At 49.0% G+C, this 24,932-nt stretch overlaps 2 protein-coding genes and 1 long non-coding RNA gene across 12 annotated transcripts in view; 1 reads left to right on the top strand and 2 right to left on the bottom strand.

Annotated features, from left to right (window-relative positions):
- Sorbs3 (sorbin and SH3 domain containing 3) overlaps positions 1–12,986 on the bottom strand; it is a 30,427-nt gene extending 17,441 nt beyond the window's left edge. For 4 of the 10 annotated variants that reach the window (XM_005373666.2, XM_005373670.2, XM_005373669.2 and 1 more), the window contains exons 1-6: positions 12,216–12,986; positions 8,066–8,216; positions 3,371–3,527; positions 2,910–3,027; positions 1,437–1,630; positions 510–573 (exon numbers count right to left, since the gene is read on the bottom strand). In XM_005373666.2, coding sequence (XP_005373723.1) covers positions 510–573; positions 1,437–1,630; positions 2,910–3,027; positions 3,371–3,527; positions 8,066–8,172 — 640 coding nt within the window. In that variant the 5' untranslated portion in view covers positions 8,173–8,216; positions 12,216–12,986. Of the gene's footprint in view, positions 1–509; positions 574–1,436; positions 1,631–2,909; positions 3,028–3,370; positions 3,528–5,907; positions 5,995–6,140; positions 7,211–8,065; positions 8,652–10,664; positions 10,764–12,215 lie in introns of those variants that run through there. The other 6 variants (XM_013513844.1, XM_005373668.2, XM_005373675.2 and 3 more) reach the window with 6 other exon arrangements.
- A 441-nt stretch (positions 12,987–13,427) lies between these two features.
- LOC102011721 lies at positions 13,428–16,467 on the top strand. The gene is made up of 2 exons (XR_259243.2): positions 13,428–13,517; positions 15,973–16,467. It is a non-coding gene; the product is annotated as an uncharacterized LOC102011721 (long non-coding RNA).
- Positions 16,468–17,016: 549 nt separating this feature from the next.
- Positions 17,017–24,932, bottom strand: part of Ppp3cc (protein phosphatase 3, catalytic subunit, gamma isozyme) — a gene marked incomplete at its 5' end in the record, with an annotated part of 53,366 nt that continues 45,450 nt past the window's right edge. The window contains 2 exon segments of the mRNA XM_005373663.2: positions 17,017–18,363; positions 19,672–19,701. Coding sequence (XP_005373720.2) covers positions 18,182–18,363; positions 19,672–19,701 — 212 coding nt within the window.

Genomic DNA, 24,932 nt, shown 5'->3' with positions numbered 1-24,932 from the left:
TCCTTCCTTCCTTCCTTCCTTCCTTCCTTCCTGTCTTTTTGAGACAGAGTTTCAATATGCATCTCAGGCTGGCCTTGAACTTACTTTGTAGTAAGGCTGGCCTCATGGTGATCCTCCTGCCTCAGCCTCCTGAGTGCTGAGATCACAGGCATGTGCCACCACACCTGGCACTCTCTTTGGCTTGTTTTAGGGTGTCCTCAACTGACAGCCTGGGGTGTGTGTGAACAATCCCCTAAACTGATAGGTCCTCTTTACTGTCCCTCCCTCCCTTAGGTGCAGTGCCAGACTCTACACTGGCCCGGTGTGATGGCACACGCCTGTGATCCCAGCACTCAGGAGGCTGAGGCAGGAAGATTATCATGAGTTCGAGGCCAGCCTAGGCTATATCAGCAAGTTCAAAGCTGGCCTGCACGACATAGTGAGACTCTGCCTCAAAAAACCCAAAAACTTAAAAAAAAAAAAAAGCAATTGTCAGAGAGCCCACTCTGGGCCCTGGCAGGGTGTCTAACCTGGCATTTTCCGGTGAATCTGCTGAAACATTCTCCGATACCAGTCCCTGGGGCAGTCGACACTCTGCAATCAGAAATGCAAGGTCAGGCTTCCCTGCTCACCCACCCCCCAGCATGGAGCCCTGGGGAGGCTGGCCTTGGTGAGTGTCTTCTGCCTTCCCTGAAGCCGTGTGGATGGGCTGGGCAGCACCTCTCCTGACGCCTCTCTATGACAATAAACATGCACCAAGATGCAGCATGTCACGCGTGAGTTAGACACCCGGAGGACTCCATCAGTGCACGTGGCAGTGGGCCCTCCACTGTGAGATCCGGGTGATTAACACTTTTTCTCTTTGCTTGTCTACAATTTCTAGTATTCCACAAAGAATACATGTTTCTTTGTAACGAAGCAGGGAGATGGTATTTCCCATCATCCACCTCTACCGAGCCTGGGGAGGCAAGGAGGGTTTGTCACCAGTGCCAGGTCCCAGGGAGGCTCTGTGGCTGCCTCCAGACAGGAAGGCGGTACGGAAGGACAGGGACTGGCAATGCTGGGGACCAGGACCCTTCTACACATTCTTACCTGGGCTCATTCCCTCATTCTGTCATTCAGCCACTCAGTAGCTACTCTGTAAGTCCCTGACTGCGCCAGGCCCTACAAAACTAAGAAGAGTAGGATCTCCGCCACGATCTGTTCTTATGACGGTGGCTTGTTCCACTTTAGAGACCCTGGTGGGAATTCTGGACCTGCATCTCGACACACACATGTACCCGTAACTTTATGAGGTTCACGACCTCCCGAAATTCATCATGGTTGAACCCCTGCTTAGTTTGGAATGATCAGGGGACAGACTTCATTGCCCCACCCAAAATTTAGCTAATAGAAGTGACAGCTCAGTGTAGCTCCCAGATCCCACCTGCCCGTGACACCCGCAACCTTGGACTCACAGATCGGGGGGCGATGGGCATGCCACTCTCATCCACAGGCCCGATCCCCTCGTACTTGACCCAGCGCTTGTCCCGATGCCTGCTGTCCTTGGTCCACGTGGCTGACCAGTTCTGGGCATGCTGGGAGGTGGGGGTCTTTGGGCTTGAAGAGGGCTGGCTCCCAGGGCCCGGCCAGGTCTGGTACCAGGCAGGGTCTGCGGGATATGTGCAGGACAGCATTAGCCGAAGGTACGGTACCCACCTGACCTTGTTTGTCCCGGAGCTCCTCGGAACATTGATCCCTGTGGGTCCAAAGTTTCAACATGCCCTTGTTTGTTTGAGCAGATGACGCAGACTCCACAAAGTTTCTCATCCCCAGCAACACCACAGGCTTCTGTTTGTTTATTTCTTGAAGTGAATTAAAGCAGATTTTGTTCTGAGAAATCTGTGCTGTCCCCACCCTATCCTCCTTCCCTGGGACTCTCCTACAAATGTGCAGAATGAGACCTGGGAATCATCACTTACAGACAATGCAGGGAACATCCGGCTGGGGTGTGGCAGAAAAGATATCAGGCTTGGAAAGAACAGACCTGAATTCAGAGCCTGGCTCTGCCACCTACTGGCTGTGTGACTTTGGGCACATCAGTCACCCTCTTGGTGCCTTGGTTTTGACTTCTATGAAACAAGTGTAATCACAGCAAAGATTGGGGGGCCGTCGAGTGTGTGTCACTGTGCCTGGCACACACAAAGTGAAGACCAAAACGCGTTCCTCAGTCATGGCTGTGTGTGGCCAGCTTCCCTAGGCTCTTTGGCCTCTAAGTAGCTAGTGTTGCTGTAAAAGGGCCGTGTGAACAAAAGGACATGGGTTTGACTGTCGGTCCAGCCTCCGCTACTGACCAGCCCTGAGCCTCGAGCTGTGTCACTGGGCCAATGTTGATAATTGTACCTGACTTGTCCAGGATGAGGAGGAATAAAATGAAGTGAGATTTGTAAAATGTCTTCATAGGGTCCACAAGCTGTCTTCTTAATTACTCATTAAGTGACGGAAGTCCTTCACCCCGCGTCTGCCTCATGGGAGTACTCAATAAAGGACACGCCTGCCCCAGGGCGGGCCTGTACCCAGAGTTCCCAGGATCTCTGGACCAGGGTCTTGGGCCACCTCACAACCCCTCAAGGAGCTGGGCCCTGAAGGGGACTCCGTCTGCACCCCCTCCTGCCAGCATTCCCTCCATGCCTGTCATTCCCAGTCTAGTCCAAGCAATTCTTTGGCTGCTAGCGCCCCCTCGACAGCCGAGGCTGAGCACTGGCACTGCCCCTTCCCCTGGCACAGGGGGGAGGGTGTCTCGGTGTCATCTGTTTCCCTTGCTGAGCTGGCATTCTTGCACAGCCTATGGGTCACATCGCCCCTGCTACCTGCCCTTCCTCCCACACAGGGGTGCCAGATGGGAGGTCCCTCACGGGGCTCCTGCAGCACCTGTGCCTAAGTGAGCTCACCTGGGTGTCGGGAAGCATCTCTCGTTGCTGGGATGTAGCCATTGCACACAGTCCTGGGCGCAGGGTCGTGGAACTGGAAATTAAGGGTGTTGGAGCCACCATTCCGGATCACAGGCACCTGTGGGGAGGGCCAAGAGCAGCAGCTCAGAGCCCAGAAGGTCCCACAGAGGAGGAGGAGGGGTGGCTGCCAGGGCACCACCCGCCTCCACAGTGAGGGTCTGTGGGACACTTGACCTTTCTGTGGGGAGCTCTCTTCTGACCCTCTTCCCTCCCTCTTGTCCCTCCAACCTTCGGCTCCCCCACTGAGGACATGTGCCCCCCCCCCAGTGCTGGGACTACAGGGGTGCACCACCACGCCCGACTATCATCCAGTCTGTTTAGAATGGAGGGTCTTCCCTGACAGCCCCAGTGCCCCCCCCAACAGGCCCACTGTGTGCCCTCTTCCTCCCTGCCTCACTCACCCGTGTCCCCCGGGGGGATGAGCCTACGTGGGCCCGGAGGTGGCTTGGGATGAAGTCATCCAGGCTGAGCCCAGCAGGAAGGTTGCAGGGCAGACCTTGCATGCTTGGGTCAGGGTTGGAGGATGCCGGGTGTGCCAGCTGCTCCTGTGCGTGTCCTCTGTGGGGAAGGAGGAAGGAAGGGAAAGCCCTGCTGGGCTGCAGTGCCCGCGTCCCCTTGGCTCTCGACCCTGGGGTGGAGGAGGAGGGCCTGGCTGTGGCAGGGGGTTGGAGCCAGCTGGGTGGGAGCTCAAGGACCCAGGAAACAGGCCACTCTGGGTGCTCGCCTGCAGGCTGCCCGTGCAGACTCCCAGAGGCACAATGGGCCGCTTGTTAGGCTGGGGCAGGAGCTCCGGGTGGGAGTGGGGGAGGGGGAGGCCTGGGCCAGGAGGAGGGGAGGGAAGGTTGGCCAGCAGCAGGCCCGCAGGCCCGCTGGCCAGGCCCTCAGGGCTGCCCCGCCGGCGGTGCAGGCTGCAGCCCCAGAGGGGAGGCACTGGGAACTGGGACAGCTGGCAGCGAGGGGCCCGGGCAGCACGACTGTTTCAGTTCCTCTGCCTCCCCCAGGCTCGCGTAGCGTGTGCTGCCCGCAGGCACGAGGGGTTCCGCAAGGCTGGCCAACAGCAAGGCCATCAGCCCACAGCCCTGGCCAGCAGCCGGCAGCACCCTGATTCCTAGCAGCGCCCAGGAGAGCGTAGGGGGCACTGCCAGGCAGCGGGAGCCACTCAGAGGAAGGGAGTTTCATTCGGCCTCCTTTGAAGACTGGAGACTCAGCTCAGGAAGCCAGCTTGGGGTGGGAGGGAGAGAGAAGCATCAGTAGAGCAAAGGCAGATGAGTCCTACTCCTAGAGGGGTGGTGCCGAGCGCCTTCAGGTGCACTCCTGTACACGTGCATCTACACTTGCACACATGTGCGCACACACACTTTACCCTGCACCTCTAGGCTCTTTTCTTTGTTTGCTTTTTTGACACAGGGTCCTGCTATATATGTCAGACTGGCCTTAAACTCACTATGTAGCCCAGGCTGGCCTCAAACTCCCAGGGATTCTCCTGCCTCAGCCTCCCCAGTGCTGGGACTACAGGGGTGCACCACCACGCCCGACTATCATCCAGTCTGTTTAGAATGGAGGGTCTTCCCTGACAGCCCCATACCTGACTCCCCAGCAGGTTCCTTTCTATGAGGTAAAGGGGAGGAAGTACCCAGGAGTTGGAGGGCTGCAAGAGGAGAGTCTGGGTGCAAGAGGACAAAGGGGGCTCCTGGGTTGGGTTGTCTGAGGGGACTTTTGCACCCAGACAGCTGTGGTGCACAGCACCACCTCCTTGCCTCTGCTGCTGCATGGGGCCAGAAGTGGGGCCAACCTGCACCACCTCTGGACTGGACCAGATCAAACTCACCCATGCTAGTGGGGGCTGTGGGTCTCCACGAGGACAACAAATGCTGGGGTGCCCTGTCACGCCTGGTGAAGTGAATACACATGCAGCATTGTCAACAGCTCCTGGGTACCATGGGGGACCACGTGGGCAGCCTGGGTGGGGAGATGGGTGCCTAGGGATAGTAGGTGCAGGCAGCCGCATGGGGGGAGTGGAGATGAAGGTACAGAGGGGGCTGAGAGTCCTCTTCTTCCAGACCCCGTTCCTGCTCAGGCCTTGGGGGACTGGCAAGGGTACAGGGAAGGCTGGGGGTGGTACCCTGTCTCTGGTCTGACATTATGGGCATCATGTGGACATCTGAGCAGTCTACTGGGGCTGCAGCTTTTCCACATCAAACCCTAACAGGGGGAGCAAAGGAGTGAGGCAGGAGGAGGGGCAGCTCAGCAGCTGGATCTAATTAGGGTTCTTACCAAAAGCAAAACATGCAGACACACCCCAGTTCCCACGCAGGGCCTGCCCTCGGAGGGAAAGTGAGGCAGGGCAGAGTGGAAGATGGCGGTGTGGGGCACAAGCTCCCAGCAGCCACCCCCCCCTGCCCTGATGACTGACTGCTCAGGACCAAGTTGCAGGCTCAGCACCAGTAATCCTAACTATCAGCTGACCCGGCCTTCCTCCCTGAGTGTTCAGGCCCCACCCTCCACCCTCGGGGAGAAGTGCCCTCTTGCAGGATGGGCAGGACAAGAGGAGGTCCCCAGCACCACCACCACCACCTATTTTCAGGGGCTACTGACCCTCGGGTCCCCGATCTGCTCATGTCCCCGATCTGAAGCATTCCCTGGGAACATGCAGGGGTCAGATGGGAAGGGGGTCTCAGTTTTTCTCTTGGCAGGGATATTAGGGAGGGAGGCTGCCAAGCTCTGCCAAGAGACATTAGGAAGTCTCTAGGGGAGGTGGAAGCATCCTGGGGAACTATTCCCTGCCTCGCAAAAGACAAGGGGTATCAGACTGCTCTGGAGCCCTCCCAGAATTCAAGCAACCCCCCCTACCCCCGCAGCCACCTCCAAACCGCTGGAAGAGGCCAAGTAGCTCCGCTGTGGATGACACACACCCCCCACCTCTGGGCACCAGCCTGACCTTGGGACTTGGCCTTTGGCTTTCCCAGCTATTTTTCAGCTACCAGCATACAGGGACAGGGACTTGCTTCCTCCAGGTTTGCCTTCTCTGGATGGAGAGGGGAGGAACTTCTCACAACTCATGCTGCTGTTTGGGACTGGGACCCTGGGGAGCGACTCCGTGCCCTCCTTTGGGCCCAGTCCCTCCCGGGACAATAGCATCAGTCCTCCCCGCCCCTCGCCTCCCGCACCTACCTTCTGCGGCGACCAGGTGGTGGGGCTCGCGGCCGCCGGGGGGCTCAGGAGCATCCCGGTAGGGATCCTGCCTGGAGCGGCCGCGCGCGTTGGAAGCCGGAGGGCAGGGAGGCGCGCGGGCCGGCGCGGCCTCGTGACCGGGTCAGGACGCCCGGCCAGGAGGGGCGCGAGAGGAGGAAGAGGGAGGCCCAGGGGGTGCGCACGGAGGCCGGGCAGAGAGCGTCGCGCGGCGGGCGGAGTTTGGGGTCCGGATCAGGACTGTGGGCCGGGCCGGGCGGGGGTAGTGGAGGGGCGGCTGCAGCCTCCCTCCCTCCTGCGGGGCGTGCGAGTGCCCTCCGTCGGGGCGCGCCGCGGGGACGCTGGTGGCCCATTGCCGAAGGGGCCGGCCTGGCCAGGAGGCGGCGCCGGGAGGGGCCGCAGAGGGTCCCCGGGGAGCTCGCTCGGGTTCCCAGCTGCCTTCCCCGGCCCCCACCGTAGGGCTGGCGTCGGGAAGGGGGCGGGCGGGCCGGCGAGGGCCACTCAGAGTTTCCAGCGACATTTCCAGGGTGTGGGAAGCGAGCTGCTGCGCGGCGGAGCCGGGACAGGGGGCAGGATGATTAACAAGAACGGGCCTTGAGTTCCAGATACGGCGCTGGCAGCCCGGGAGAAGCAGACAGGGTGGAACCGAGATAAGGGCGCCCTGCAGGCGGAAGGTCTCGCCGCCTCCCCTTTCCCGTGCTCCCGGAGAGGTTGTGCGCGAACCAGCACCGGCTGGGTGTGTGCAAGCAAACGCACGTGCGCGTGCGCTGGCGAAGAGCAGATGCTCACACACGTGCAAGCACGGGGAGGAAATCGGTCCAAGGCAGCGGTTCCCTGAGCGCGCCGCGCCCCTAAAGAGGATGAGGGTGGGGTCCCACGGGCGGGGAGGAGGTTAGAGGGTCCCGGCGTTCCCAGACACGGTATTTGTTTGATCTCCCGGCTTTTCCGCTGTTCCCGAGGTTCTGACGTGAGCCCTAAGGCCGCGCCCACTGGCTCCCCCATTCACTCTGCCCGCTTCCCAGCCCCGGTGTGGCACAGGTGTGGCACAGGGCCTGTTAAAGAAGCCGGCGCTTGATGAATACTTATTGACAGCGGACACAGACTCCAGAGTAGTTCTAACTCTGGACTTTCTTCTGGGCTCCCTGTGCCCCAAGAAACCAACTACAAGTAGTTACTGATCATCTTAAGTGCTGGAAGTTATTGGGATACATTATGGAAATAATGACTATTTACTGGATACCTACTGGGTATCCCAGTGGTGCCTGGGGTCACCGTGCAATTTAGAGTGCCATTTAATCGTACCATTCAGTTCAAAGTTGGGAAGAAAGAGAATGGAAAAAAAAAGATGAAGCAGTGCTGGATCCCTGCCTCCCTCACTGCTGTCCACTTATCTCCCCGCAGCTGGCTGTGTGGGAGCAAGCCCACAGAGAGGAGGGGCTGGAGACAGGCATGCCAGGGGCTCCCAGTGTTTGCCCGTTGCCCGTGGAAACAGGCTGCGCTGGCAGAGGGGGTCATTGGGAAGCGCTTCTAGGCTTCCAAGGAAGATTTGTGAAATGATGACTGGACTCCAAGCCTGCCGACTGTGAGGGAATTCTACAAAGGCAACTATTGCACGGAGCAGGGCAGACTTACAGGCTTCTATTATTCTCTAGAGCTCTGACCTGGACTCCAAGATAAATATTTAATGAGACAACAAACGTTTCAGATCCCCTCTGCCTCTGCAGAGAAGCTGAAAGGATGGGGCCAGGGTGGGCAGCCGGTGCCCACAGAGGGCCGGCGGCTGCCGAGTGGAACAGCTCAGGGATATTCCTCGCTGCTCCCTTGAAGCGCGGGGCTATTCACTCACCCTTGGTACCAGCCTCTTCCCACCAGTAAGTACCCATTTCCCTAGTCCCAAGTTTTCCCACCTGTCAGGGTCCTTGGCACTAAGAAGGGCCTCATCACTTTCATGCTCTTCTTTGTTCTCCAAAGACGGTGAGGCTGAAGATCTTCCAACTCCAGGAATCCTGGTCATACCCCTCACCAGCGTGCACTTCTCTTATTCTCTAGGGCTCTGACCTAGACTCCAAGATAAATATTTAATGTGGAGGGTGCTGCTGAGCTGCCACAGGCCCCAACTTCCTGATTCTCACAGAGGGAGGTGGCAGCCATGGGCAAGGATCTGGGGCCTGGCCACCAGCTCCATCTCTATGGGGACGGGGAGCTCAGTAAACAGCTTTGGAGGAGGGAGGCGGCGGCCTGTGGGAGGCCCTGCAGGAGACTGCAGCCTTTTCCTCCACTGCTTCGGCTCTGCAGTCCACGGAGGCCTGGCCCCGCTGCTTCGTCTCTCTCGGGTCCCAACCCACCGTGTCCGTGGTGGCCAGCTGGCCTTGTGGCTGGCAGGATGGAAGATGGCTGAGACCAGAGGGTGGGGGAAACCTAAGGAAACCTGACCCATTCCTCCTGTTCAGCCCTGATTTAGGGAGAAAGCCTCCTCTTTGAAAAGCAGCTTAGGTGGGTGGAGGGAGCCAGGTTCAGAGATTGGGCCAAGACCCAGGTGTCTGATTTCCAACTCCTCCCCTGAGCCTCAGCTCTGCCCTGGCCGGCCTCCCCAGCTGGCGTGGCTTCTGGGGCACGGCTGGACAGACAGACTGGATGGTCTGGGTCAACCTGGAGCAGATTCCTTCCAGGCCTGAGCTCTGTCCCATCTCCTGCCCACTGTCTTATCTCAGAGGGAGCTTGTTCCCTGCAAGTGTGCCACTTGACCACCTCTGGCCCCGCCTATGGTCAGAGGCTGCCTCGGCCTCCTCAGCCACCTGAGCCATAGTAAACACAGTTATGTAACTGCTCTTTTCCTAGCTATCTGATTCCAGTCACCAGGGTCCCCGCCCCTGGCTGAGGCTGCCAACTTTTGTTCGGTGAATACCCCACCCAGAACTCCTGTCCTCAGTCACCACCCCAGGGCATGATTAGCTACCCATAAGTGTTGGGGTTCCTCACACTGAGAGGCAGAAGAGGGCAAAAAGCACCCTCTGTCACCAGAAGAAAGGATGAGTGAAAAGAAAGAGCTCTCAAGCTGCTTTTTCCTTGCTCAGGTAGGCCCTGAATTCACTATGTGACCCAGGCTGGCCTGGAACTCAAGGCGATCCTCCTGCCTCAGCATGCTCCGCTACACTCGGCAACTCCTATTTCTTGAGTGTTTTTCTCTAGTGTTGGGACTCTACCGTTTGCATCAGCCACACTCTGAGATCCCCCCATGTCCACCCTGGTCCAGTCCCCAGGTTAGATAGAGGAAGGGCATCTGCTGTCCCTTTTCTCATAGTTCTGGTACATGCTCCAGAAGGTTCCTGGTTTTTGTGTATTAGGAAGTGTTTTCTCCTTGCAGACCAGGAAGGGTTAGCGAAGAGAGTCCAGCAGTTTGGACTTCTATAGTGGGAAGGCCACAGCGCACGGCAGTGAGGAGCCCAAACCAAGTCGCCTCAGACACGCCAGTGTGGATCTGGACTCCGTTTCATCCCCTGGGCCCCATCCTCTCTCCTGGGTCCTCTCCTGATTCCAGCTCCTGCGGTCTGCCAGCCAAGCTCCACTGACGGCCCTTTCTGTGCCAGCCACTCATGGGACAGGGGCAGGCGAGGGAGGAAAGTGCAGGTGACCCACTTTGGGGCTTCAAAGGTCCTCCTATGCCGACAATGGTATGACCTGGCCCATCTGGAATCCACATTCGCTTTTTTTGGCATAGCCCCTGCAAATGAGGGATCTCTGTGAGGGGTCAGTGCTGGGGCCAGCAGCCAGGATGGGGGCGTGGACCCCGTGGGAGTGGAGACTTCAGGTCTGCCTTGCACAAAGCTTTGCATAGCACACACATGATGCCACAGGCTTCTATTCAGGGCTCTCAGTCACTCACATCCAATCCCCAAGGGCTGTCAAAGAGCTCACGCTTTTTGCCCAGTTTTCCCAGTCTGTCCCCCAGAAAGCTGTGACCTGGCCATCTCAACTATGACTGTTCTTTCCTTTTTATGGATCAGCAAGTGAACACAATGTGCAGATGGGGTGTCTTTGAGATGATCTGAGCAGATGAATCTCAGATCTCAGGAAAAAAGAAAAGACCAAGTGGCTGTCAGCTCTTTAGAAAGTAGATTTTATAAGGGAAGGGTAAGTACACGATGATCTCAGAGGGGAAACCAAGCCAAGTCAACTCAGCCACAGAGAAGGGCACAGAACCAGGAGCTGGAAAATTAGGTCTGCCTTGGCCTTCCTTCCCTGCTCAGGTAAACTGAGATAAGGAAGGAAAAAGTGCTGATTGGCTGGCCTGTGGACACCACGAGGCAGTGCTCTGGCTTCTGAACAAAGGATAACCTGTCTTCCTGCTTCCTTGAATTCTGTGATGAAACTCCTCCACTGCATCAACATTGAAAAAGCCTTAATTTAGCAGTAAATTACAAATCCCCTGTATCAACAAGTAGACTTTTTGCAAGTTGATTCTTTTAACAAAACCAAAAGAACAAAAATGCAAGGCCATGGAATTACCTGTAGCAGCCAACAAGTGGGGACTAGATCTAGCGACAGGTCAACATGAATTTTCATATCAGCCTTTCATTCCAAGGCTCTTACAAAAGCTCCACAACTCTGTAAATAAGGGCAAGTATTACTTCATTTTACTGGGATTTTAGCTAAGGGAAAGGACACTGCTAACCCAGGACACCATGAGATAACAGAACCCACCATGCACACTCAGCTTTTGCAAAATTAGAAATCTGGGCTTTTTTTCTGGCCTGTCAAACACACTGTGGTCCCTTAATATGGATGTATTTGATGTCAAAATTTGCAGTTTGGGCCTGGCAGTGCTGATTGGGCCCTTCTACCTCAACACCAGGACCAGCAGTGTTCCCTGTCTTCACCTCCACTTGCCCAGAGGAGCTGATTTGTCCCCACGAATCCACAGCACCTCAAAGTATTCCCGCTTTGTCCAGGAAGCAAAAGGCTGGTCTGGCACTTCCTGTCCTCAATAGTTCAACTCTACTTCAACTCCTCTCTGGCTTCTTTGACTCCTTCCACATTGGAATTCGGCCATATCTATTGTTAGGATCACATATAGAGTTATTAAATTACCGTAATAAAAACCTATTTTTATCCTTTGTAAAGACTGTGTGTTCTGGGATATCTTCCTTTTCTTCATGTAGTGGCCTCTGCTGGAAAAGCTACAGGAGTGGGGGCTTCTGAAGGAGACGGTAGGCAAAATGCCAGCAAGGAGGCCAGAGTCAAGGGAGCAGTAAGATTTTGAGTTGGGAAAAAACCAACATGGAAGTAGCTGCCAGAAAGCTTTAACTGAAGGGCTGGGAGAGTGAAGGCAAGAGGTCCTTCTTACTGTGAGGGGATTCCTCCTTCTGGAGGGGAATTCCTTGATACTGTCAGAGACCAGGCCAGACCAAACACCGAAAGCCAGGCTTTCCCTTGACTCCTAGAATTATTAAATGGGTAAGAACCAAGTATCAGTGCCTCAACCAGGAAATAAAGACACAGGGAGCCAATAAATTACTCAGTTTAAGGGTCTTTTTTTCCTTCTTTTTATCTTAAAGATGACTTCCAATTTACAGTAACGAAGTTCTAACAAAGTAATTTCTTGTTCACAAAAAAGATTTAATAAATGACTTCTGCCAATAAGTAACATTCCCATTTCTTTAACATCACTGAAAGAAAAAGTAGGCACCCTCTAAATCCAAGCAAAACAATCCATCATTCAGAAGAATCTTTAGAAGAACAATACCAATTAGCCCCACAGCTAGCCCACCACATGTAAGAAGCAAAAGCAGGAACTTTTCTTGGAAAATGTGTGCTGACATTTCTATTTTTAAAAAGTAGCTATTGGTTACCATACACGGAGAAAGGGAAAATGTGTTTCCAATGGCATCTTCAGGAAGATACTGTGACAGACAACACAATTTTACTGCCCAAATCAAAATCCATAGTTCCCTCTTCCTTACTACATGCACTTGACTTTAACATGCAAAAGTAAAACACAAACTTACAAAGGTCTTTGGAGAGAACTGTGACGAGGGGGAACCCTGGGCCAGAACTTACAGAGGCAGTGTGCACAGCCCTACTTCACAGCTGCACCAAAGGATGGGCCATGTCCATGTCCTTTCATCTGGATCTGAAGCCACCTAGACTTGTCGTGAGGGCGCTGAGGAGGAGAAGACGCATAACCCTATCTCAAACAAAGGTGTTACTTAGCAAGGCCGGCCACAGTTGTGGGGCATGAGGCCAAGGCTTCCCAGGAGGGAATATACTCTCCAGTATCATCTTCACCTTTGTGACTGCATAGATGAAGGCAGTTAACACTGACCCCATTCACTCTAGCTGGCCAGACAGAGGCAGGGCAGGTCCCAAGTCCTGGTATAATGTTGGGTCATCCCTCTCCCGCACTGTCAATGGCACAAAGTCCTATTGTTAATACAGTTCGCTGCTGGCCCTTCAGGTAACAGTAACACCTCTGTCCTTCAGCTATACAACTTTCTTCCTCTACACACATCTGCTCTTTCTTATGGCCTTCCTATGAGTGTCTGATCACAGCAGGCTGAAAAGGGAATGGGGCAATATCATACTTTAGAAGTGTCCTCCATGTAACCTAGACCCTTGTCAATCTTTTGCTGGGCCCTTTCTAGGCTGCCCTTTATTCCCGGTCTAGCAGATTTCAGAAAAGATGTGCACTGGGTGCCAGACAAGGTAGAACCCACAGTTATAACCCCAAATAATTTAGGAAGCTGGAGCTCATACCCACAACTGGAGCTCTGGGTTCTCTCCCCCTCTGGTATCTGCCTGGGTAGGAAAAGCCAAATAATGGATTGGGGGGGGGGTACCAGGAAGTAAACTCAAGGACCTCGTGCTTGCCAGGCAGATGCTGCACTGCTGAGGTATATCCCTGGCCCCCTGAATAAAGTTTTTAAAGAAAGTGAGGTTCTATTATTACCATAACAACTACAATAAATATTGGAGATTCTAGAATGCTATCTCAACAAGTCTTTATGGATTAGTGTATTACTTTCTCATCATCAGGTCAAAATACCTGACACTTGCAACTTAAAGAGGTCTATTTAGTTCATAGCTTTAGAGGGTTCAGTCCATGGTCAGCTGCTCCATGGCAGAAATGGCATGGCAGGGGGCCTGGTGGAAGGAAGCTGCTCAACCCATAGCAGCCAACAAACAGAGCAGGAAGAGTCAGACACAGAGATACATCTCCTAAAGGCACGCCTCCAGTGACATACCTCCTCCAACTGGCTCCACCATATAGCACATTCATCTATGAACTCATCAGTGGATTAATACAGTGATGAATATACTGTCTTCATGATTCTATCACTCCAAAAGCCCCACTTCTGAAAGGTGAGTGTTTTGGAGGATATTTTAGATATAAACCATAACATCAGAAAATAATTTCAATACAAAGACTGCAAAGAAAAATTTGACAATATAAAATGAAACCATGAAATCAATGTGGGGGCATTCTCTTCCGAAACCAGTTTAACCAATCACCTAGACTGGTTAGGATGAACTTAACTCTGAAGAGCTTGACTTTTATATTAAGGGATATGGTACAGTCAAAAGCTCTAGATTTTTTTTTCTTGTCTTTTTGAGACAGGGTGGCCTCAAACTTGCAATGATCCTCCCATCTTAGCCTCCCGAGTGCTAAGATTACAGGCATGCGCCACCACACCCAGCAAAACCTCTTGAGATCAGCTACAACATCTATGTAATATAAGAGAAGGTAGATGGCCCAGATTTTCACCTTCTTCATTCTGAAAGGCTGGAGGCTCCTGAGCAATGACCATGACAACAAGCCCACCTGCATCTTACATGGTTACAATGGTTTTCTTATTAGAAACTAGCTGCCTCAAACTTCGCATTTTATTTATTCATTTTTAGTACAGGGAATCAAACTCAGGACCTTGTGCTTGCCAGGCAGGTGCTGTGCCACTGAGCTGTATCCCCAGCTTTGTATTTTAAAACCACTCAGAAGAGGATCTAATGGCCAATGCCAAAGCTGAAACTCCCCAAAGTGACCCAGTTTTTCAGAAATCCCACCCTTGCTTCTTAATAATATTAAATATGTATTTGAGTAACCAAAGAAGGATTTTTTTCCCCCTATTTTAAATACTGTCAGGGAATCATCCTTAAGTTATCAAGATAAGAAAATAAATCTTTGCTATCCAGAGAAATTTGCTTCAATGAATGGCAACTGTTCATGTAAGTACAGAAAAGGGAAAGAAATCCAGATGAAGGAATATGAAAAGCCAGGTGTGGTGTGGTGGTGCATGCCTGTAATCCCAGCACTCGGGAGGCTGAGGCAGGAAGATTGCTGTGAGTTTGAGACCAGCCTGGGCTACAAAGTGAGTTCAAGGCCAGCCTGAACTGCATAATAAGACTCTATCTCAGAAAGACAAAAAAAAAAAAAGGATATGAAAAATACTGATATTCCCAGATAGTCAGACTCTTCTATTCCTCAGCAAGGAGAGTTCAGGGTGTGATCAAGCCCATCAGAGTGTGATAAGCAATTTTCACTTTTCTGGTCAAAATCTAGTCACAGAAGTCCAGCAAATCAGCAATGTTTCTACCCATAAGCCAAGTGTCGACCTGAGACTGTGAAGAAAACTGAAGCTAGCTTCGTGGTATTCTATTAAACGCGCACGCACACAGGTGTATTGCTTTGTCTTTGTGCTAAATATTCAAAACACAGAGACTTAAAAGGGGTGTTTTGAACTACTGTGGGATGAGATTTACAGTTTTATTTTAAAAAGTCATCCAACCTTTTCTTAATAATTTTTCATGATGTGCACGTGACCAAAGTTGAGACACCTGTCCATGTGGAGCATCATTTCAAAATGGCACTGCAGGAAAGCACACAAAGGTGTCCTCAGACATGCTTCATGTCAGAAGTGGTTGTCTTGTTTTCCTAAATGGGAGAAGTTTCAGAAAAAAGAAGGTCCACGGACCTTAATGAGAAGGAGAACAAGAGGAAATAATTTTAGTATCTTTAGAACACAGGAAAGATTTAATAAAACAGAAGAGGATTTGAAAACGCCAAGAGTGCATTGCTTTGACCGCAGTTAAAATGTTTATTCATAATGATGGCTCTCAGCAGAAACAGCAGTCTGAGGGCAAACCAGGGTAGGCATCTAGCCACCTTGGAAGCTGTTGTTTAAATTCAAACATTCTGAAATACGTTAAAAGCCTTCAGTGAAACCTAAAGTGCAGAAACAAGACTGTTATGACAACCTCTTTTCTTTTTCTTTTTTGGAGACAGTCACACTAGGTAGTTCAGTCTTGCTTTGAACTCACTATGTAGCCCAGGCTGACCTCACACTCTCAGTGATCATCCTGCCTTAGCTTCCCCAGTGCTGAGATTATAGGCATACACCACCACATCCAGCATTACGACATATTTCTAAGGCTTATGCCCTCGAAAGTGTTTTGAGTGACAGATACAAATGTGTATGTGGGGACTATATGCCAATGGGAAGCTTCACTTTAAAAAAATCTCATGCATTCATTTTTGCAGTGCTGGGGTTAGATCCTATGGGTACCCACATGCCAGGCAAGTGGCTGACCACTAAGCTATACCCCCAGCCAAGAGCCCTGCTTTCAGACACATGTATGGATGCATTTACCACACAGCTTTCTAAAATGACAGAACACACACCCAGCTTTCCACAGCAGCATCTTTTAGAATTAAGAATTTCCAACTCCAGCTCTCTTTAGAGCAGTGGTGTTCTGTCTTAAACTTGCTCATGTTTTCTTGAAGAAGCTCTTCTCACCTTTCTACCCTGCTGACTTTCCACAGCTCTGAAGGCACCCACAGAACACCCCTCTATGAAGTGCCTATCAAGGGAGAAGAAAATTACATTCCTCAATAAATGTCCTTTTTCACTAGAAAAATGTTTTTTCATCATAAGGATTTGCAACTATTTCATCACTGCCAGCAGATGGAGACCCTTGAGTGTTTCCATATATGGACTGTGGGTGTGTGTGTGCGCGTGCGCGCGCGCACGTGTTGTAAGTAACAATATACAATGAAAAGGAGAAAGTGCTAAGGACTCCCAACTCCATAATCTGTCACATGGACTGACATTCGTAGGTGAGATTTCCAAAGACAGAATTTTTACATCACTGAGGCTGGGGGAAAGGACAGTGAGGATGTCCAGGTGGTGAACTTCTCTCTCGATAGGGGGAAAGAGCCATTTTCTCCCTTCTCTCCTAGGCTTTACTTAGAATCCAGTAGATCTTTTATCACCTCCCCTAATACCATTTCTCTCTCTCTTTTTTTTTTTTTTTTTTTGAGACAAGGTCTCACTGTGCAGTCCAGCTTGACCTTGAACTCACTATATAGTCTAGGCTGGCCTCAAACTCACAGCAATCCTCCTGCCTCAGCCTCCCAAGTAGTGCTATCACAGAGCAATCCATGCAGGCAGAGTTCAATCCCCAAGAGTGCTTTGGTCTCTGTCAGAAACAATCTGGGAACTGTTAGCAAAAATATGTAGACAGAGGGGCTAAGTCTTCATTCTTCTAATGAAATTATAGTTTTTGGGAAAACATAGATTGTTTTCTGGGGTTTTTTGGTTTTCTTGAAGCTCCAAACACGAAGTACTGCTGTCTGAGATACCTGTTTCAATGCTGGACTCTCGAATCCAAGTGGCAGTCAGGAATTCCATGCACTTACTTTTTCCATTCTTTTTATATAGCATACATAGACACACGCCCTCATTACAGAGCCAACCAGTGGGCACCATGACCTGGTGCCTGTGTTCAGACTAAGCCAGTAACAGGATCCTGAGGGTCCCCAGAATTTCCTTCACTAGGTTGTGACATGAAAAACAAACTAATGGAAGATATTTCAAACACAGTATCTGCACTCTTTTATTTTTGTACCCCACAATACGCTAACGCAAGTCGGCACAGCTCAACCTAATGAGTGTGAAAGACGGACGCACACTCCAGTAATGGGAAGACAGAACTTCGAACAGATCCAGAAGACAGGAAACCCAATGCCCTCTAGGCAGGCTCAGTTTATGAGGGGATTATCCTACCTTCACTGGCTCCTTTTAGAAATACCGACACTGAAATAGACGCATGGCTGATGCAGTGGAACTGGACAGCATAAATGCTTCTGGCTGTTAAAGGTTTGCTGAGGACGTTTATAAAATATTTAGATAATGGCAACAGTTAAAGCTTTCTGAAATCTTTCTCTCCCAATTTCTGAGGGAAGTTTAAACCAATCATGCCTGTAGCTGTTAGATGGATGATTTTTTATTTTCAGTGCTGGGGATGGAAGCCAGGGCAAGCTCTCTCTCTACTGCTGAGCTATGCCCCCAGCCTTAGGTGGATATATTGCAAGTAACTCCAAGAAAACCCACCATCATTTTTATTTTGCTTTACTAGAACATGTTAAAGGGATCTGAGAGTCCCGAAGGATAGGCTATTACGAAAAACATTCTCCTTGGCCCTGAAATCATTGGGTTATTTACTTGGAAGCTCTAATCTAAGCAAGTTTTCATCAGAACAGAAGCAATTTTAGCCACTGAAATCTAAGAGACCTTTTCTCAATGGCACCCAGCAGAAAGAAAAAAAACCTCTTCAGTTTGAAAAGTTATTAGTCTTAAATAAATGCTATTACCTTCATAAAGCAACATAATATTACCTTCATAAAGCAACATAAAGGCTAACTAGTTCAAGTCAGAATCCCAGGGCTGAGGTTTCCAAGGCCCTTTTATTAGGGGAAAGTCCCCTTGATAGCACAAACTTCACATATGTATTGATAACAATCAGATTTTCTCCTAAAAATTAGGGGGATAAAAGGGTAAAACAAAACATGTGCTTTTTGTATATATTGAACACAAATTTAAAGAATTTATAAAACATTTGCCTTTCTTACAGAATAAATCCAGACTAAATTATGAATGCACCTCCAGGTTTGTTTTTGTTTCATTTTATGATAATAAATAAAATTTGTTCTTAGGCTGGGGATCCACCTGTACCCCAGCACGACTGAGACATCACTGAGCTTTCTTCCCATGGTCGCTCCTGTGGGCAGCATTGGAGTGAACTGGGGTCACCAGTTTTGCTGGCCCGTCGCGTCCACTGTCCTTTCGAGGTGGCATCCGCTCATTAATTCGGTCCAGCCCTCGGGCTTCTTCAAAACTCCGGATCTTGTGCTGCAGCGAAAACCCATGGATGGCTAGAGAGAAACAGGAGAGCAGGTGGGGAGTGCTCAGTTAGGCATAAGGCAGCAGCTCAGCAAAGCCAACATATAGAACCTCCCAGAGAAAACACAGAAAGGCCACCACAGAGCACATATCCGGGGAGAGAACAGGCAATATATAACCCCATCAGCCTCATGTAAGACTACTGCTTCCACCGAGGGAAGGGGCAGCTGAAACTGAAATTTTCATAAAACCTCAATCACGGCAGAAATATGCCTGACAAAAAGCTACAAGCTCTTACTTAGCCCCAGTTGGAGAAAGAATGGACCAGAAATGTGCTCAATGCTAGAAAAAAGGGCAACACTACCATAACAGAACACATTAAACAGTTAAACTGAGTAGTTGCTTTGTTTTTTAAGTACTGGGGACTGAGCCCAGGGCCTTCGCTCTGAGCTACATCTCCAGCCAATTTCTTTTCTTTTTTTTTTTAATTTGGAGACAGGGGTCTCATTAAATTATTCAGTTTCCCAGACTAGGCTTAAGTCTGGGATGCCCTTGACTCAGCCTCCCAGGGTACTAGGATTACAGGCATGTACTACCATGCCAGGCTCAGAGCTGTTGCCTTAAGCACAGACATTATTACACTGACCACAAAAGAAGAAATAAAATGGCTTTTTAAGACAGCTTTTTATCTTGCACAACCAGTAGCTGAACATAATATAAAAACCATCAACATAGCTTCTAAATATTTTCCCTCTGATTCAACTTAGACTGAACTTAAGACTGTCAAAAAAAAAAGGCACTCCCATTTTCAACTATCTTACCTAGTAAATTTATTACACAGGTTTATCAGTTCCAATAGTTTTTAATCACAAACTTATAAATAGTGTTGTTTAAACTGTCTCCAGAGAAACAAGGATAATTTTGGCTAATTGTCTTAGGGCAACCTCAAAAATGAGACAAATGAAACTCTCGTCTATTTTTGTCTGCTCTTAATAATCTTAGTCATTAGACAGAGGATGCCCTGTCTGACCGTGGTCACAGGGATGTCCTTTGTATGTGGAAGAGATATGGGATTAAACCACTCCACATCACACCAGCAGTCGCTTAAGCTTCCATCACTATGTTCAGACTGACAGATCCCACCAAGGGCTTTAGCTGTAGTGAAGGTCATTTAAATGAATAAAGACACAGAATGTATGAACATGCCCAGGAATGTTTATCCCTTTTCCCACTGTTACAGTTCTGGTGATGCAATAACAAAAGATCAGAAACACTGATAAAGGCTTTTAAAACTAGCAGACAGACACAGGAGCACATCTATCCGGGGAATACAGCCATACCTTCCTGGGCCTCTACCGCTTCTACTGTGGCTGTAAGAGGGCAGGAGCAGTGGCATGCAAAATGAAGACAGAGAAGAGTGAGTAAGTCAGCAGCTCTGCTGCCAGCACTGACACCCAGGCCCTTCCTGCCCGCCTCCCCTGCCCACCAGGAAAGCCCCCTAGTGAGAGAAGCCAGAGATTACTGCAAGGAGCTAAGTAGCGTGGGGGAACACAAGGAGGGAAAGTTTCTCCTATTTTTAGCATTTAAGTGGCATTGGAACATTGCTCCCTTCATTTGAAATAGCCAAAGACTAGTTTATGTCTTTTTTGTTTTCTTTTTCTGAGACAGGATCTCGCTATATAGTTCAGGTTGGTCTTGAGCTCACTATGGAGCCCAAGCTGGCCTTGAACTCACAGCAATCCTCCTGCCTCAGGCTCCCAAGTACTGTGATTACAGGTGTGTGCTACCACACCCAGCTCTAGTTTATGTCTTAATACCACATACTGAATTACTTATACCAATTTTTTTTGTTCTAGAGAGTGAACCGGGGGGGGGGGGTGCTCTACTATTGAGCTATACCTTTAGGATACCCCCTCCCCATCCTTTCCTTAATTTTTTTTTTTTTTTTTCCAGGAATTTTTTTTTTAGTTTTTTTTTTTTTGTACCAGGAATTGAACTTGAGACCTTGCGCTAGCCAGGCAAGCACTGCACCGCTGAGCTATATCCCTGGCCCTCTTTCCTTAACTTTTGAGACAAGGTCTTGCTAAGTTGCTCAGGCTGGCCTTGAACTTGGAATCTTCCTGCCTTAGGCTCCTGAGTAGCTGGGGTTATAGGTGCACACTACTGCAAGTAATTCAACAATCAAGTTTCAATTTGTAATAGTTTTTTAAAAAATGTTTTTGTAATAGCTTTTTGGATGGTATTAATGAGCTACTGCTGGACCCTTTTGAAAAACTTATTTACTATTACAACTTACTGCTCTCAAACGACTTATGCGGGAGCCAACCATCCTTTTAATTATTTATTGAAAGACAGTAGCCTTTGAATAACTGGCATTTGGAAGAAGAAAAAATGCGTTACAAGTGAAGGGTTATTTCTTGTCTGGAGGTGGACTACTAAGCGGCAAAGGCACAGGACTCTTCAGTTCCATAGGAAATGCATGTGCCCACGTGGGGCAGGGACACGGCAAAGACTGACAGCAACAACCCACACGGCTTCCACTCAGGCCAGTGATGGAGAAAGCCCTCTTCTCCCTCCCTCAGTGATGAACATGGAAACCATTTAAAATTAGCAAAGAGAGACTTTCTTGCACCTTAGTTTTTCAGACAGCAAAAACCCCAACATACAAAAAGGTTATCGGCTGTAGCAAGAGTCTATCAGGAGAACCCCCGCATCCCTCCAACAGCCATGTTCTTCACGGCAGGAAGCGCCTGTAAGTGAACCCGTCAATTCCTCTAGCCTGAGTATTGTTAAAGATGACAGGGGAGGGTAACAGGGTAAGCAGCAAGTCTGCCCTTCTTGAGGCGTGATCCATCATTAGAAGAGAGATGGAAAGAACTATGGTGCTAACTTCCTAATGCAGTATCAAGGCACCTGCACTGGGCTCAATTTACCAGGTGCTTGCATTTGTCTACCACGCGTAGCAAGGTCTTAAAGCACTGCCTCAGCCCCTCTATTCCCCTTACAAAAACAAACTGCACACGGAAGCTCTAGTGCCTTCCACAGCACAGCACTGACATGAGTGCGGGCGAGCCACGCCTGGCCTGAAACTGCACTCAGAGTGCTGCTCCAGTTCAAGCTGGAACTCCATGTGGTCAAGTGCGTACTGGTACTACGCTGTCATGGGCAGTCCCAGAACTGCTCTTTTCATGGGTGCTAGGACAGCAGCACGCACACAGGGACCTTAAAGAGACAGTCATATAAAAACTTTTCTCTTTTTAACATCCTTACTGAAATATAATTCATACACCACAAATTGCACTTGTTTAAAGTGCACATATGGATGGCCTGGACATTTTTAGGGTTATGTAACCATCATGATCTATGTTTAGAATATTTTTGTCACCCCTAACCATTAGCAGTCACCCCCCATGTCCCTTACCTCTTCCTCTTCATCCCAGTCAACCACTAATGTATTTCCTATCTGTGGATCTGCCTGTTCTGAATATCTCATGTATGTGGAATCATGTATTTAATGACTGACTTCTTTGACTTAGCACAATGTTTTCTTTTTTCTTTTTTTGGAACCGGAAATTGAACTCAGGACCTTGCACTTGCCAGGCAGGCGCTCTGCTGCTGAGCGGTATCCGCGGCCCCAGCACAATGTTTTCCAGGCTCACTCTGGGGTAGCACGTACTCGTTCTCTGTTTCTTTCTGTGGCTGAACAGCATTCCATTACATACACCATGTCTGTTTATCTAGCTGGTGGGCACTTGGGTTTTAATCACTTTCTGGCCAAATGAGCAGTGCCATTTATGAGCAGTTGAGCACACATTTTTTGGGGCCTACTTCATTTCTTGCGGGGGGCATGTAGCTAGGCCTTGCACTGCGGGCCACACCCTAACTCTGTTCACTCATCTGCAGAAGTGCCAGAATGTCTTCTCCGAGCGGCCACACCATTTCACATTCCCAGCAGCAGGGTGTGAGGGAGCCAATTTCTCCACAATCTCATCAGCACCTCTTATTCTTTTCTTTTCTTCAGTGCTAAGGTGAACCCAGAGCTCCATGCACACTAGGCAAGCCCTACACCCCCGGCCCTCCGGAACACATCTCATTTTTATGGCATCATCCTAGCGAATGCGAAGTGCTATATCAGTATGGTTTTGCTCTACATTTCTGGAATGTTTAACAAACATCTCTCCATGGGCCACTTGTGTATCTTCTTTGGAAAAATTTCAATTCAAATTCTTTACCCATATTTAGTTGCGGTGTCTTTTTTATTATTTAGTTGTAAGAGTTCTTTATCTTTTCTAGATAAGAGTCCCTTATGATTTGTAAATATTTTCACACATTCTGTGGGTTGTCTTTTTATTTTCTTCATAGTTCCACTTGTGGCGTAACAGTTTTAATCTTTTTTTTTTTTTTTTTTTTTTGAGACAGAGTCTCACTATGTATTCCAGTCCAGCCTTGAACTCATTATGTAGCCCAGGCTGGCCTTAAACTTGCAGCAATCCTCCTGCCTCAGCCTCCCGAATACTGGGATGACAGGTGTGCACCATCACTCCTAGCTCTTACAAGTTTTAACATTTTGATGCAGTCCAATTTATAATTGTTTTTCACATGGTCTTAGTGAATTTTGTTCTGTTCTTAGCTTTCCTCTTGATTTTGGCAACTAGGCAGTTTGGTGTCAAATTTGTGGCTGGTTGTTGGATTTCACTGAATATCTTTTATGCTCCAGTTTCCAAACATATTTATATACTTCACTGTGTTTTATACACACTGTAACTTACTCCAACCTCTTCTGCAAGAAGGTAAGGTGTAAATGAACACGGCTGTAAAATCACATGGGCTACTGTTAGTTGAAAGTTCCTTAAAAGGAAGTTGTATTAGCAATAAAAGATCCAGTCCTGTTTGCCAATGAGCATACGGAACTAAGACTGATGTGAAAATGACAAATCAAACTCAGTTCCTGTCGATCAACAAGAAGCTCTGAAAAGTTGGCACCAACTTTAGCTGTGTTCTTAGACATCCCTGAAGATTTCCTTCAGAAGTATCAATAAACAATCCTAAACTGACTGAGACACTCAAATCAGGAATGAACAGAAACTGGGTAACTGGGATCAGCCAAAAGGTGACCAGGAATTATAAATAAACAAATCCCCAAGTAAAACATCTATAACATTTTCTTTGTTACTTGTCCTTGACATGTAGATTTGTTCTTTCAAAGTCTAGATTGGTTTAGGTTAAAACAACAACTTTGTGTGTCAACCAATTTTCAAAACTTCAAGAAAGACTGCGATAGGACATTTCTCTTCTTCCCCCACCCACGTTACTTCCCATTGTATTAAAATATCCTTGTCAGCACTGTTCTCAGAACATCTCACATGACTAAGCACTAAATAAAAAAAGGTGGAAAAGCATTTTCCTTAAAAAAAAAAAAAAAACCCCAAAAAACCCCAGCTTTACATTTATTTCAGGGAAAAACCCTTAATCTGAAACAGCTTACTGATCTTTTTTTGTGAAACTAAAGGAATTAAGAAAATAAGCTGGGCAAGGTTGCATGTGTGTATGGTCCCAGCTACTCAGAAGGCAGAGGCATGTGGATTCCCATGATCGCAAGAGTTCAAGTCCAGCCTGGACAACAGAGCAATACTTTGTCTCTTTAAAAAAAAAAAAAGACAGAAAGAAAGAAAAATGAAGAAAGAAAAAAAAAAAAAAGAGAGAGAAAAAGAAATTATATACTTGCAAGGATAAAATGTTCAGCATTCCTTCTAAATAACTAAAGTCTAATATCTCAGTATTCAATTTGAAAAAGAGGGAGTCAAGCCTATAAATGAAAAAAAATATTCCTCTTAGTCAATAGCAGTTAAGATTTCCACAAAAGGAAAAGAATTTCTATAAATGGCAGAATGACGGGGAGGGGTGGTAGTGGGACACAAAAAAAAACTTCAGGAAGAATTCAGTGAAACAAGGGGAACAAGAAGCAGTGAAACTTTGAGAGCAATACTTCAGTTCCAGTTCTCATGCCTGAGTTAGTCATTCAAACTGATCTCCTTTCTTCCCTATTTGACCAGCTTTCTGTGCATTCTGACAGGTGTCAGTCTTTTCATCCCTTAATCCCATAAAGCCCTCTACTTAGAAACCAGTGCTATAATTTTTACTTGTTTTTGATTTGTTTGAGACAGGGTCTTGTTATATAGTTCAGGTTGGCTTCAAACTTGTGGTGATCTTCCCGACTCAGCTTCCCGAGTGCTGGGACTACAGGCATTTGCTACCACGCCCAGCTCTCACAGGATTTTTAGAAGGAATGCTCTGACTGAAGAGGGGACTGCAGCACTGGAGTAAAGTGTGGCTGAAGGCCAGCGGCAAACTCCTGCTCTACTGGAAACATGTTTTCAGACTATTTTCTCACTGAGGTATAAAATATGCACATGAGCTACATGGTGTCCAAATCCCACATAACACATGTATGAGCTCTGCCCAGACACGATGCAGAGCGTTCCCAACACTCCAGAGTCCCTGTGCCCCTCCAGGTCAGTACCCGCCCACCAGAGAAGTGCCATTCGGACATCTCGTCCCATCGCGTTGCCTGCTTTTCTCAGACCTCAGACACATCAGACAG

The sequence above is a fragment of the Chinchilla lanigera genome, unplaced genomic scaffold (assembly GCF_000276665.1).
Source record: "Chinchilla lanigera isolate Chin_1 unplaced genomic scaffold, ChiLan1.0 scaffold00002, whole genome shotgun sequence".
NCBI classification, from domain to species: domain Eukaryota; kingdom Metazoa; phylum Chordata; class Mammalia; order Rodentia; family Chinchillidae; genus Chinchilla; species Chinchilla lanigera.
Note: the sequence above shows the minus strand (reverse complement) of the source record. Positions and strands in the feature narration are given on the sequence as shown.